The sequence below is a fragment of the Oncorhynchus clarkii genome, chromosome 1, assembly GCF_045791955.1.
Source record: "Oncorhynchus clarkii lewisi isolate Uvic-CL-2024 chromosome 1, UVic_Ocla_1.0, whole genome shotgun sequence".
NCBI lineage: Eukaryota > Metazoa > Chordata > Actinopteri > Salmoniformes > Salmonidae > Oncorhynchus > Oncorhynchus clarkii.
Window position 1 is genome coordinate 52,863,564 of NC_092147.1, and position 12,208 is coordinate 52,875,771.

The 12,208-nt window shown below is 43.2% G+C and overlaps 1 protein-coding gene across 1 annotated transcript; it reads right to left on the reverse strand.

Annotated features, from left to right (window-relative positions):
* Positions 1-2,624: 2,624 nt before the first annotated feature.
* Positions 2,625-8,047, reverse strand: LOC139416571 (protein fem-1 homolog B-like). Its single transcript, XM_071165386.1, has 2 exons — positions 7,242-8,047; positions 2,625-7,031 (listed from the first exon to the last, which is right to left on the reverse strand). Exons 1-2 carry the CDS (start codon positions 7,487-7,489, stop codon positions 5,396-5,398), a joined length of 1,884 nt encoding a protein of 627 aa, XP_071021487.1. The 5' UTR covers positions 7,490-8,047; the 3' UTR covers positions 2,625-5,395.
* Between the last annotated feature and the right edge of the window lie 4,161 nt (positions 8,048-12,208).

The window sequence follows — 12,208 nt, forward strand, 5'->3', positions numbered from 1 at the left end:
AAGTCACTGTCGTATTGCACACCTTTGTCGCTCTTTATTCAGACGCTTAGGGAGGGGTTTGAGGTTTACACACACTGTCTATGATCAAATTATTCCTACCATGCATTAAGACATTATCTGACGTCACCTTCCATGATAATCTCAACAAAGCACAGATCAAAACAACAGTTAAGTTAATTTCATTTCTGTTTCAGGAAATTCATACAAACATTGACTATATGACGAAGTATTACATTAACCTTTTCTTAATAACATCTCTAAGACAAATGTCAAAAAGCATAACATAATGTTACTGCTAAAAACCATTTTCTAAATTAGTCCATACTCCCTTTTTCTACTGGCAACCTCTCGGAAGTGTGAGGATTGAAAATATGCTTGGCCTATCATGAGGGTGTCTGTGTATGTTAAAAGCAACTAGCGGAAAGGCTGTGGCTTCATGAATTGTTGGTGGCACATTCAGAATGTAGGGTAGGGAACAAACTGTATTTTGTTAGATAACAGGAGCCAGGTGTGTGATAACTGTATATTCTACACAACTACAACGACTGACCGCTGAAGCGCCTAGGGGGCTGGGACCAGCTCGTGCGCCAACAATCAACGATAGGCTGGGTGAGTTTATACCATGCCCAGTCTACTCTGACAGGCCAGCTCGGAAGCAGGAACTACTTCTGTCAGAGTATATTATAATAACTTTGTCAGGAACAAGTCAGTTCTCTGTTCTACCCTGCGTGGTGTTACTGCGAACCAGTATATACGAAAATTGCATTTACCACTTATTGCTTATCTAATAAAAAGTACATAGTATACAATCGGTGACTCAATGTCATATTTATCCTGATACCAGATTCGATTGACGCAACCCTTAACAGAAGAGTTACCAGATCATGAAGTTAGCCCACTAACTAGAATTCTCACTCCAGGATCCCAATCTAGTGACATTTGTATCAAAACAAAAACACTAAATGAAATCAGCAATACATAAATCACAATCCATTTGAGGTAACTGTCATCCCTTATTAACATATATTTTCCGTTCTATAAGCAGACTGAACATAGTATCACTGTATAAGTACCCAAAGACCAGGACCTCAGGGAACTGGTCATTTTCCCCTTTCAAACACGTGATTTAAAAAAAACATGTTGAATCAAAAAATAAACAAAAGCCTGTGTTGGTTTTGCGTATATCAGATACATGGGGACCTATTTTGACTCGCTGTGTGCGTTGGCTCAGGAAGTTCAACAGCCTCAAAACCAGCCCCTCATCCAACGAGAAGTCCCATATGAGTCTCTGTGCCAGAATGTAAGGCTGGATGGATTGTGTTGAAGGCAGAAGGAAAGTCAACAAACAGAACCCTGACATGGGATTTAGCACCCTCTAGATGTCTATAGACCATGTTAAGGAGGTTAAGAATGGCATCATCAACTCCTCTGCTAGGCTGATAGGCAAACTGAAATGGGTCGAAAAGCTTCTGGGTGACACTGAGAATATGACTTTTCACAATTTTCTCAAGGCATTACATTACTAAGAATGTCAAGGCGACAGGGCGGTAGTCATTCAGCACAGAGGGATTGGATGCTTTAGGAATTGGTATAATTATTTATTTTTTCCACAATACTGGCACGTGTTGCTGGTCGAAGGAGGATTTGAAAATGTCTATAAAAACACCAGCCAATTTGTTCAGCACAGTGCTTTAACAGATGTCCACTTATTTTGCCTGGGCTTTTGTATGCGTTATATCCCCTGAACAACTTTAAAACATCAGATTGTTTAACAACAACTCTCTCAAACATTTGTAAGGATGCGTCCATTTGTTTTACCTCCAACACAAAGTTGTCTGATTCAAATCTTGAGAAGAAAACATTCATTCAGTTCATTAGCCATGTGCTGGCCCTCATATCCCCCAAGGTCAGCACTGGTTTTTCCCCTGCCTATGTGGGGGGCACTATAGCCATGGATTTAATCCCTTGCCAGGCCACCCTTGCGTTTCCTGAGGAGAGGGTCCTCTCCACCCTTTGCTTGTATGCCTCCTTGTCCACCAGTATCTGTATTTTTATCTCACGTTGTACATCTCTTAAAGCCTGTCTATCACCCTCAGCATAAACTGATAAACTCTTCCTATCAAGTAGTGATTTTAGATGTTGAGACGAGAGGTCAGGAGACACTGACTTTTATTAAAGTAATTGTATTAATGTAATCTGTCTACATTTTAAAAGGACATTCAAAAAAAAACAAGCCATTATCGGGTATTGTGTGTGTAGAAGGGTGAGAAAAAACAACATTAAATCAATTTTGATATCAGGCTGTAACAACAAAATGTGGAATAAGGGTTATGAATACATCTATAAAGTTGATTACCTGCGCTCTACACTTTCACTGCTGTTATGAAATGGTTTAACACTGATATAATTGAAAGATAGTGAAATGCTCTCAGGCATTTCCTAAACTGTTTTGCCTTGCCTTGCAGAAATACATATTTTTTAATCTAGAAGTTACCAGAATGTTGCTGCCTGGAGACGCCTGGTTAAATGTTTTGGTTTCCAGGGGCTCAAGTTCTCTGTCACTGCGACAGATTTTTGTCATATTGATTCTTAAAAATATATAAATATATATAAATTGAAAAGGATTGGAATTTGTCAAACTTTCAGTTTAATACATGCACAAAAGATCATTACAGTACTCTTTTCCTAACAACATGATGGTCATAACTTTTTTTTTTACATGAAAGCGGAGGTTAACTTGGCCCCGCAGACAATCAATCTGAGATTGAGTGATTTTCTTTGCTTTAACCCTTTCCCCTCTCTCTGCCTTCCCAGCTGGGCTTCTTCAACAGGCAGGAGGATGAGGAGGAGCAAGTAGCTATCGGGAAGACCCCAGAAGAGCGGTAACCATGGCGAGTGTGGACCTGCTTCAGCCCCATCTCTCAGGGACCATCAGCACACCACAGACATGAGAATGTGGGTGCCAGCTCGGTGCCCTTATCCCACTTTGCCATTGGCCAAAAAGCACACCAGTCTTGCTGTGCTGAGCCCTTCCACTGAAACAACCATTTCTACTGACTCGAGTCATGATTTGTTTTTCTGAGTGACTCATTTGTTAGAACTGCTGGCCGCAATGAATTCTACAGCAGGATCAATACACGCTCCTCCAGGGATCTGCTCCCACCAACAACAACTGTCTGTTATATGTGCACAGGCTAAATAGATCATGGTGCAGACAGTATGGATAAGGAAAATACATCTTAAGAACTGATCATTGATTGCATGGTGCAATAATTAAATTAATCGATAATTGAATGCTATGACAGAAATTAATTGATAATTGAATGTTACGACAGTTTTGTCCCATAGGGCACAATTGGCTCAGCGTTGTCCGGGTTAGGGGAGGGTTTGGCCAGAGGGGCTTTACTTGGCTCATCGCACTCTAGCAACTCCATGTGGCAGGCCAGGTGCCTGCAGGATGAATTCATTTGTCAGTAAGATGGTGTTGTTTCCTCCAACACATTGGTGCAGCTGGCTTACGGGTTAAGCTGGCAGGTGTTAAGAAGTGCGGTTAGGCGGGTCATGTTTCAGAGGAGGCATGACTCGACCTTCACCTCTCCCAAGCCCATTGGGGAGTTGCAGCAATGAGACAAGATCATAATTTGATATCACGAAATTGGGAAGAAAAAGGGAGGTAAAAAATACATTTCAAAATAAAATACTCCAAAATAGGGCACCTTGACTACAATATCCATCAGAAAAGATCTACCAGTGTTATCACACATTCCATCATATCACATGAAATTGAAAAATCCTAACAATTGAGCAATATCTGTATAGCAACAGGGTGAATTGGCCAGATTCCATATGAAATGAAAGCTGTGTGTGTTTGTGTGGAATTATCAGTTAAGATTTAAGCCCACTGTTGCTCTGACTCAATCCAGAAGCCATCTGTATGCGTGACATGTGGGTCATTGCATGTGACATTGGACCAAATTTGACACTACCCTCTTGGATGTCAGAAAATGTTACATTTACACATGACATTTTTTGGACCAATGTTAAAACATTTGGTATTGGTATTTCTGACAAACGTAAACTGATGAAGAAACACGGAGTTAAACTGTCTTTAGGCTAATTTGCATCTCAGTCCACTACTCACCTCAAACACAAAATACATACAATCTCCACTCAAGCCCCCCAAAATAAAAACATACGGTCACACAGTTAACGATTTACTTGGATGAAAATCTTGAATCAAATCACCTTTCATTCTCAGCTTTAATCTCTGATCATCTGATTCGAACACAGAAAATTACAGACATTAGAATCGTTAGTTGTTAAGGACAAACGACAGGTTGCAAGTATGAGTGGAAAAGCCTAGGCTAAAGGCCAACATTCAACACCGCCACAAACAATCCACAGTCCCTCTCTCATTCGCTTAGCATGTGTACCCACACACAAACACAAGACAGAGAATGGAAGACATGCTCAAACATCAATACTAGCAGCATCCATTTAAAAACGGTCATTATGTGGCAATGCTCAACCAAAGCCGTGTAGTCTCCACACACAGAAGCCAAGCAAGTCAGGAGGGCCAACAACCCAAGTGTTGGTGACTTGGTTACAAGGGATATCTAGGCCTAATTATTCCAAAATATAAAATAAGGCACATCTTTACCAGACAGTGTTCATGTAAAAGAAAGCTCATTATACATATATTTTTAAGTACAAAACAAAATCACACACCTCTTAAATAAACCTTTTTTTTTATATTGGTTATGAAAAAACAAACTCTTAAGTACAAAGTTCTAAATTCAACTACTACCTTCTCATCTCTTCTCTCACAGACACACATTCACTTGCTCAAACAACGGGCCTTAATAATCACTGCAAACCTACATACAACACCACTTCAACAGGCAACCTGCAAAATGAATCAATAGAGTAATGCTACTTTTCATGGTTGCGAACCTAGCTGGGAGTCTGGGACAATTGGGTCCATGCACTAAAAGCAGCCAAAAGGTGCTGCTGTTGTCACCATTGTGTGGATGCTTGGCTTTGCCAGGTATTCTCTTTGGAACACTTTGGGAAAGTGAAAGCTCAAAGCAGGCTGACAATTTCCTCATTCTGCTAGTGACACCCACTGTGTCACAATGACAGCCACAGACCGTAACACTTCAGTGGGAGAGATATGGGAGATGCTGCTGGTACTTGTGATTCATACTTAAAACAGAAAAAAGGAACCATTGTTTTAAAAAACAAAATGCATCCTACTATTCCTAATCATCCTCAGCAGCAAACTGATTTGATAGAAAATTAGACAATAAAAAATATATATATATAAAAAAAATTAAAAAAAATCACAAGAACACAAGTTTTCTAATGGTTTAAAAAGCCTCCTTGGCCAGGTGGATCAGTGGAACTCCACAAACTCCTCCAGGGTCTTAGGGATCTGGTTGCGGAAGTTAATTTGGTGCTGGCGCACGGCACGTGCCGCCAGGCACTTGAGGCTCATTTTCATCTGGGTCTTGAGCAGGATCTCCGACACACCTGTGGTGCTCTTGTCCAGTGGCGTCTTCTTCTGCTTGTTGGTCATGTCAGTGTGGGCGCCAGCCTCCACCAGGCTGATGATGATGGCGTGCAGTGTCAGGAAGTCACTGATAGGCCGGTTGTACTGGACGATGATGTGCAGAGGACTGTTGCCCTCGTGGTCCACCGCGTTCACTTGCGCACCGCAGTCCAGCAGCAGCTTGGTGACCTGAGCATTGGGGAAGCTGCACACGTCGTTGGTGTGGAAGTCGTCCACAGGCGTGCTGGAGCTTATGGCCAGGTGCAACAGGGACAAGCCCTCCCGTGAACGCGGGTCCAGCTGGATCAGGTTGTATATCTGCTCGTTGACATGGGCACGTGCCTCCTCGCCGCACACAGTCTTGGTGCTGATACAGACCAGGTAGAGGAAGGTGAACATATTAGACTCGTAGTTGTCCATGGCCGTGTGCAGCTCTGCCTCAGGCGCCGCCTCCACCCTTGCGATGTTCCTCTGGATCTCCAGCACACTGCAGTGTAACACCTGCTCCACTGGCTCCGCCCCCACCGGCTCCTTCAGGTGCACCATCTGGGAGAAGACCTGGGCGAACCGCAGCAGGTCCTTGTGCGTGTTGCGGTTGCCCTTCTGACGCAGGTGCAGCGCGTGCAGCCATAGCTTGATGCACTGGCCGAACTCCATATTGTCGGCGTACACAGCTCCCCGGTAGATGATGGGGTGCGACACGTCAATGTTATCCGATCCCAGAATACGCTCACGCACCATCAGGCCTTCCATGTGCAGCGCGTTGCGGTCTGCCCGGATTGCCTCCAGCTCCTGCAGGGTGCGGCACTCGCCCCGGCCGCTGTAGGCCTCGATGGGCGGAAGCAGCTCCTTGGCGATGAGGCTGACGGGATCGCGGTGGCGCTCCAGCATGGCCAGGTACAGGTAGTGATAGGTCTTGAGGATGTCATAGTTCTCCCGGTCGTTGGCGAACGAGGCACCCAGCAGCTCAAGGGCCTCGATGCGGCTGTGCGGGCCACAGTTGGCATGAGACAGCAGCAGCTCCACCACCTCCGCCTTGCAGCTCTCCGCCGCCACCTTGATCGGTGTCATGCCGTGGCCGTTCACCACCATGGCAGCCTGGCAGCGCACCAGCTCCTTAACGATGTCCAGGTGGCCCGCCTCAGCAGCAAAGTGCAGGGCGGTGGCCCCACAGTGGGCCTTGGAGTTAGGGTCAGCTCCATGCTCCAGCAGGAAGCCCACTACGTCCGTATGGCCCTTGTAGGCAGCAATCATCAGGCAGGTGTTGTCATACTTGTTGGCGATGCCGATTTTGGCCTGGTGGTCCACCAGGTATTTCACAATGTCTAGACACCCGTCAAAGCAGGCTGCCCTCAGGGGGGTGGAGTTGGTGACAGTGGTGTGGTTGACTTTGGCCTGGTGGCACACCAACTGGCGGACTACCTCAAAGTGTCCTGCGCCAGCCGCACACCACAGAGCAGTGGCCCCATCAATGACATACCTGAAGGAGAGAGGAGATGGGTAGAATTAATCAATCATCAAATGCACATGGAAGTGTATTAAAGACCTTAATTTCCCACAATTATATCAACATAAATAAAGTGCAAATACACACAATTGACACAACACACAATTGAATTTAAGGAGTTGGTGTGCTGCCAGGCTGCCATGGTGGTAAACAGACAGAATTATTAAATTCATGAATACTAACCCGTCAAATCTGACTGTGCCAGTTTGTTCAGTATCCACCCTGTAGTGATCCAGCAGCAGCCTCACAACTTTGTCATGTCCGTTTCGAGCTGCGATGATGAGAGGAGTTGACCTTTGGCCGGCGAGGTGGGTCACATAACTCAGTAGATATCGTGTCTCTGGCTTGGAGTGGTTGAGCAGCAAGGCGGCCAGCGTCAGGACTCGGCCCTCAGCGGCCGCTTTGTAGACGTACCCGGCAAGCGACTCCATCCAAGCCTAGCAGGTCGCCGGCACCTCCGCCTTCTTCGCAAGTGTCGCCCGCTAGATGCACTCCAACGCAGCCCGCCTCCCATTAAAATACCGAAACAATCTCCAGTGCTCACATGAAAAAATAAATTGAGCGTGGTTGATAACTCGTTTATTAACTCAACCCCATTCTTCCACAGCACCTAGCTAACAAGTCGCATGAAAACTAGTTCGTATTATTTGTCTGTACTAACTTTTGGGTTCGATTTGCAACTTTGTCCTATATTTGGTGGCACCGAGCTAACGCATAAACTGAGGTTCGCTAACGTTATCTAGCAAGCAAACGTTCAAAACCGTGTAAGTAGCTAGTTATGTATCATACCAAAGATTTGATAATACTTGGAAGAGAGAGCAGTAACGTCTTGCTGTTTCATCGCTTTTCTTGAATTCCTCCTCTTTAAACACTTTGAAGCAGGCGAGATCAATGCAGAATTTGCTCGGATATATCCCACCAATGTGAATGTTTTGAGACCAGAGCAAGGCTACCTTTAACCTTTACCATCCAAGTTACTTGCCGGAAGTGATTTCTCAACTCCCAAAATGCCTCCGAATAGAAACCGATAGCTACAATGTGAATGAGGCCGGGGATGCACAGAATTCTTTAACCAAAGATGTTAAATAAATACAGAGATATCAACGTATAAGGCACCATCCAGCAGACTGTCGACTAATCGCGTTGAAGTTGTTAGGCTGAGTCGACAAACCTGCCTATTTTCCTCTAAAGTACATAATGTCACGATTACAAAGCTATACGATATTACAGACAAATTAATTATATCACGTCTCAAAATATTTGTAATGTACTTCTTATTCATGAAATACATGCTAATGTTGGGTTTTTGAGCTAGCGACCAATTGACTCCCATTCACTCCTTAAAAGGAGCGCTCTCCTTGTCCCAGATTCACCTAAAATGCACTGCGCGGCCCATTACCGACGCATGAGCAACGTACACAATGGGCACTAATATTATTCCATGGAGTTTTCCATCTCCTCAAACGTATCTCTGCTTCCTCACAGGGCTTGTTTGAGTGGTAAGGCTGAAGCAACCGACTGCAGATGAAAGTGGAGGAGTAAAATCGGAGGATGTGCATCTGCGACAGCCGGAAGTCGGACACTGTTGTGACGTGGTTTTCCAACAGCAAGGCTCATTACTATGGCGGACCAAACCAGCTGTAATTAGAATGAAATGCATGAATAAATAAATGAATGAACACATAAAAATATAAATTAACAAATAAACCCCCACAATTAAATAAATGAGCAAGGAAATACAAAAATACTGACTAAAATGTATTAATTGTATCTATTTATTTGAATGTATTTAATTATTGATCTATGTATTATATAATTACTCAAAGTGTAATTTTTTAATTCACAAGCATTTTGCTGCACCTAAAATAACATCTCCTAAATATGTGTATGTGACCAATACATTTTGATTTCTATATATAGTACCAGTCAAACGTTTGGACTTTCATTCAAGGGCTTTTCTTTATTTCTACTATTTTCTAAATAATACAAAATACTTTTTTGATCTACTTTTCTGCTAACTAGCTATGTAATGACTAGTCACTATCTAAAGTCTAGTCATACCAATTCATGAAAATGCCTTTATTTGTATGTAATGTTCAATGGAAACAAAGTTTTAAAACTCTGACGTGTTTTGGCTGCATGGCCTTCGTCAGGGAGCACAAAAATATGATAATGTCCTCTTTTGAACCGCTTTTTTCAATCAACCCTGATTTGAAGAGAGAGTGGTTACAGAATTAATTGGACAACACCTAGTAAGCAATACTATACACATTAAAAAGTGAAATACTGTAGATATGTTATCAAAAATGCATCTCGAGGCTAGAATCATCAGAACCCCTAGAAAGGTTGTTCTAACCTTGAATATGATGCGTCAAAGTGTTAAGAATAGGAGAGCCATCTATTTTATAGTACACTAGAACACAGCAAACATGGACCACAACAGTCTAAACATAGCTGAGGGCAATATAGTAACATTTCCACTAGATGAGAGCAAAGGGACCTCAAACTATCCTACAGGAAAGGCGAGAAATCCATATCTTCATTTAAACTAGGGTACTTACTTACTTTTCTAATTGAGGCCGGAACATAGCTTGTAGGGAAGCAGGGTTGGCATGGGGTAAGGACTTGTAGTGCTTTGCCATGGGGCAGTCTTCATTGACTACCCGTATGGCGTACTTGTGTTCTGCTAAGCAGAAGGCATCTCTTTGTCTGTCCAATGTAGAACACCTTGCACTGTGGACATTCCAATCTGTAGAGGACGTGAGTGGTTTTGCAGTTAATTAAATACCTGATTTGATACTCAATTTTAGAAGCCGTGTCAACCAAAATACTTTTTCTGTGCAATATTTCTGCAATGGTTGCATTTAAAAGAGCCCTTGGGTTTGTGCTCTAGCCAAGTCTTTTGAGAGTCACCAGGAAGATAGCTGTGGACTAATTTGTCATTTAGGGTAGGACATCTCTTAAAGCTTATGACTATTGGTTCTGGAAAGCCTGCATAGTAGCGTATAACTTTGGATGATTCCCCAATTATTTTTAATGATTATTTTTAATGTTCTTTGCTTCAGTGCTGTATTTTGTAACAAAGTACACTCTCTCTGGTGCATTACAAGGTACTCCCCTTCGCAAATAAGTTTTCTCTGTCAAGTCATCCAGCCCTAGATGAACTGAGCTGACTACACTGACTGTGCTAGGGGCAGACTCCACTAAGCTGGCACGCTGTCTAATCATTAGTTGATTATTTTAATCTGCTGTGTAGTGCTAGGGCAAAAACCAAAATGTGCACCCCTCGGGGTCCCGAGGACCAAGATTAAGAAACACAGCTCTAACGCCTAAACAAAATAGGTTCTCAGGAAGTGTTTGCTAACATACATAGACTGTTCCCTAGAATAAACAGAATAAATTCACTACATGACCAAAAGTATGTGGACACCTGCTTGTCGAACAACTCATTCCAAAATCATGGGCATTAATATCGCGTTGGTCATCCCTTTGCGGTTTTAACAGCCTCTACTCTTCTGGGAAGGCTTTCCACTAGATGTTGGAACATTGCTGTGGGGACTTGCTTCCATTCAGCCACTTGCTTCCAACAGCATTAGTGAGGTCGGGCATTGTTGGGCGATTACGCCTGGCTCGCAGTCGGCGTTCCAATTCATCCCAAAGGTGTTTGATGGGGTTGAGGTCAGGGCTCTGTGCAGGTCAGTCCAGTTCTTCCACACCAATCTAAACAAATCATTTCTGTATGGACCTCACTTTGGGCATGGGGGCATTGTCATGGAGTAACAGGAACGCTCCAGAGAACGCGTTTCCACTGCTCCAGAGTTCAATGGCGGTGAGCTTTACACCACTCCAGCCGACGCTATGCATTATGCATGCTGATCTTAGGCTTGTGTGCGACTGCTCGGTCATGGAAACCAATTTCATGAAGCTCCCGACTAACAATCATTTTGCTGACATTGCTTCCAGAGACAGTTTGGAACTCGGTAGTGAGTGGTGCAACCGAGGACAGACAATTTTTACACGCTACGCGCTTCGGGCACTCGGTGCTCGCATTCTGTGAGCTTGTGTGGCCTACCACTTCACGGCTGAGCCGTTGTTGCTCCTAGATGTTTCCACTTCACAATAACAGCACTTACAGTTGACCGGGTGTTAGGAAAATTATGATTAAATGACTGGAAAAAATCATTTTAAATGGAACTGTAACTAAGTAAACTTATACTCTGTTTTATTATATCTGATTAATAATATGAGTTCATAAGAAGGAATTGTGTGACACGGACAAGGAGTAATTAAAGTTATTGAACACCATTCCAACTAGGAAGAAAGAAATGGGTTGTGGATTAAGTAAACAGATAAGGTAGTTAACCTATGGTTGAACCGACAAAACTTCTGTTAATTAGAACTGTCAGCTAAGTGGTGATCGATAATGTTGAGGGGTCAAAAGTTAATTCAGTTGTGTTGTGTGTCCTGTGTATGTGCTAGGGGGGTCAGAATGAACTTTTAAAGTTCCCTTTGTCCCGGTCGAGAGGAGGGGATTCTGTTAAGCAATGAAATGACGTCATGTTATTGTATTGTATATAAACTGTTGCTCGTAGTAACGTGGCAGCGCGCTCCGAGAATAAATTATGTTACCTATTATTGATAAGACTGGTCTCCGTCTATTTTATGCAAACAAGAATCTTACAAATTCTCATAAAATAGATTAAGGGAATTCAATTAATGAAAACACATTGGTATAATTAAATGACAGTAACACCGGTGCAGCTCTAGCAGGGCAATGTTCCTACATCTAGTTGAAAGACTTCCCAGAAAAGTGGAGGCTGTTATACTTTTGGTCATGTAATGTATGTGTCGAGTTGTGAAAGGAAGGCATAAGATGAGTTGGTGACTCACTAGTCCAAACTTGATTTCCTCTGCCTTGTTGGTGTAGTGTTGGTGTTTACATACTGGAGAGGGAATGCAAAACAACGACGCTGGACAGAGTGGAATCAGGTGTATCAAAAAGGCATTTTATTGAGTCAAAGATATCCTGTCTTGCAGTTTAACGTGCACGGACCCTATTCCTTTGGCTCAGAAGGAGTCAGCCCAGAAAAAGGTGCTTAGCCAGAGTTTACAACAGAATGTATACACAGAATAATGTAGGTGGAGTCTCG

What these genes read in the sequence shown, in the direction of transcription:
- LOC139416571 (XM_071165386.1), bottom strand. Translation starts at nt 7,489, where the DNA reads ATGGAGTCGCTTGCCGGGTACGTCTACAAAGCGGCCGCTGAGGGCCGA. An exon ending in GGCACAGTCAGATTTGACGG is followed by an intron (nt 7,032 to 7,241) that starts GTTAGTATTCAT and finishes TCTCTCCTTCAG; the next exon opens with GTATGTCATTGATGGGGCCA.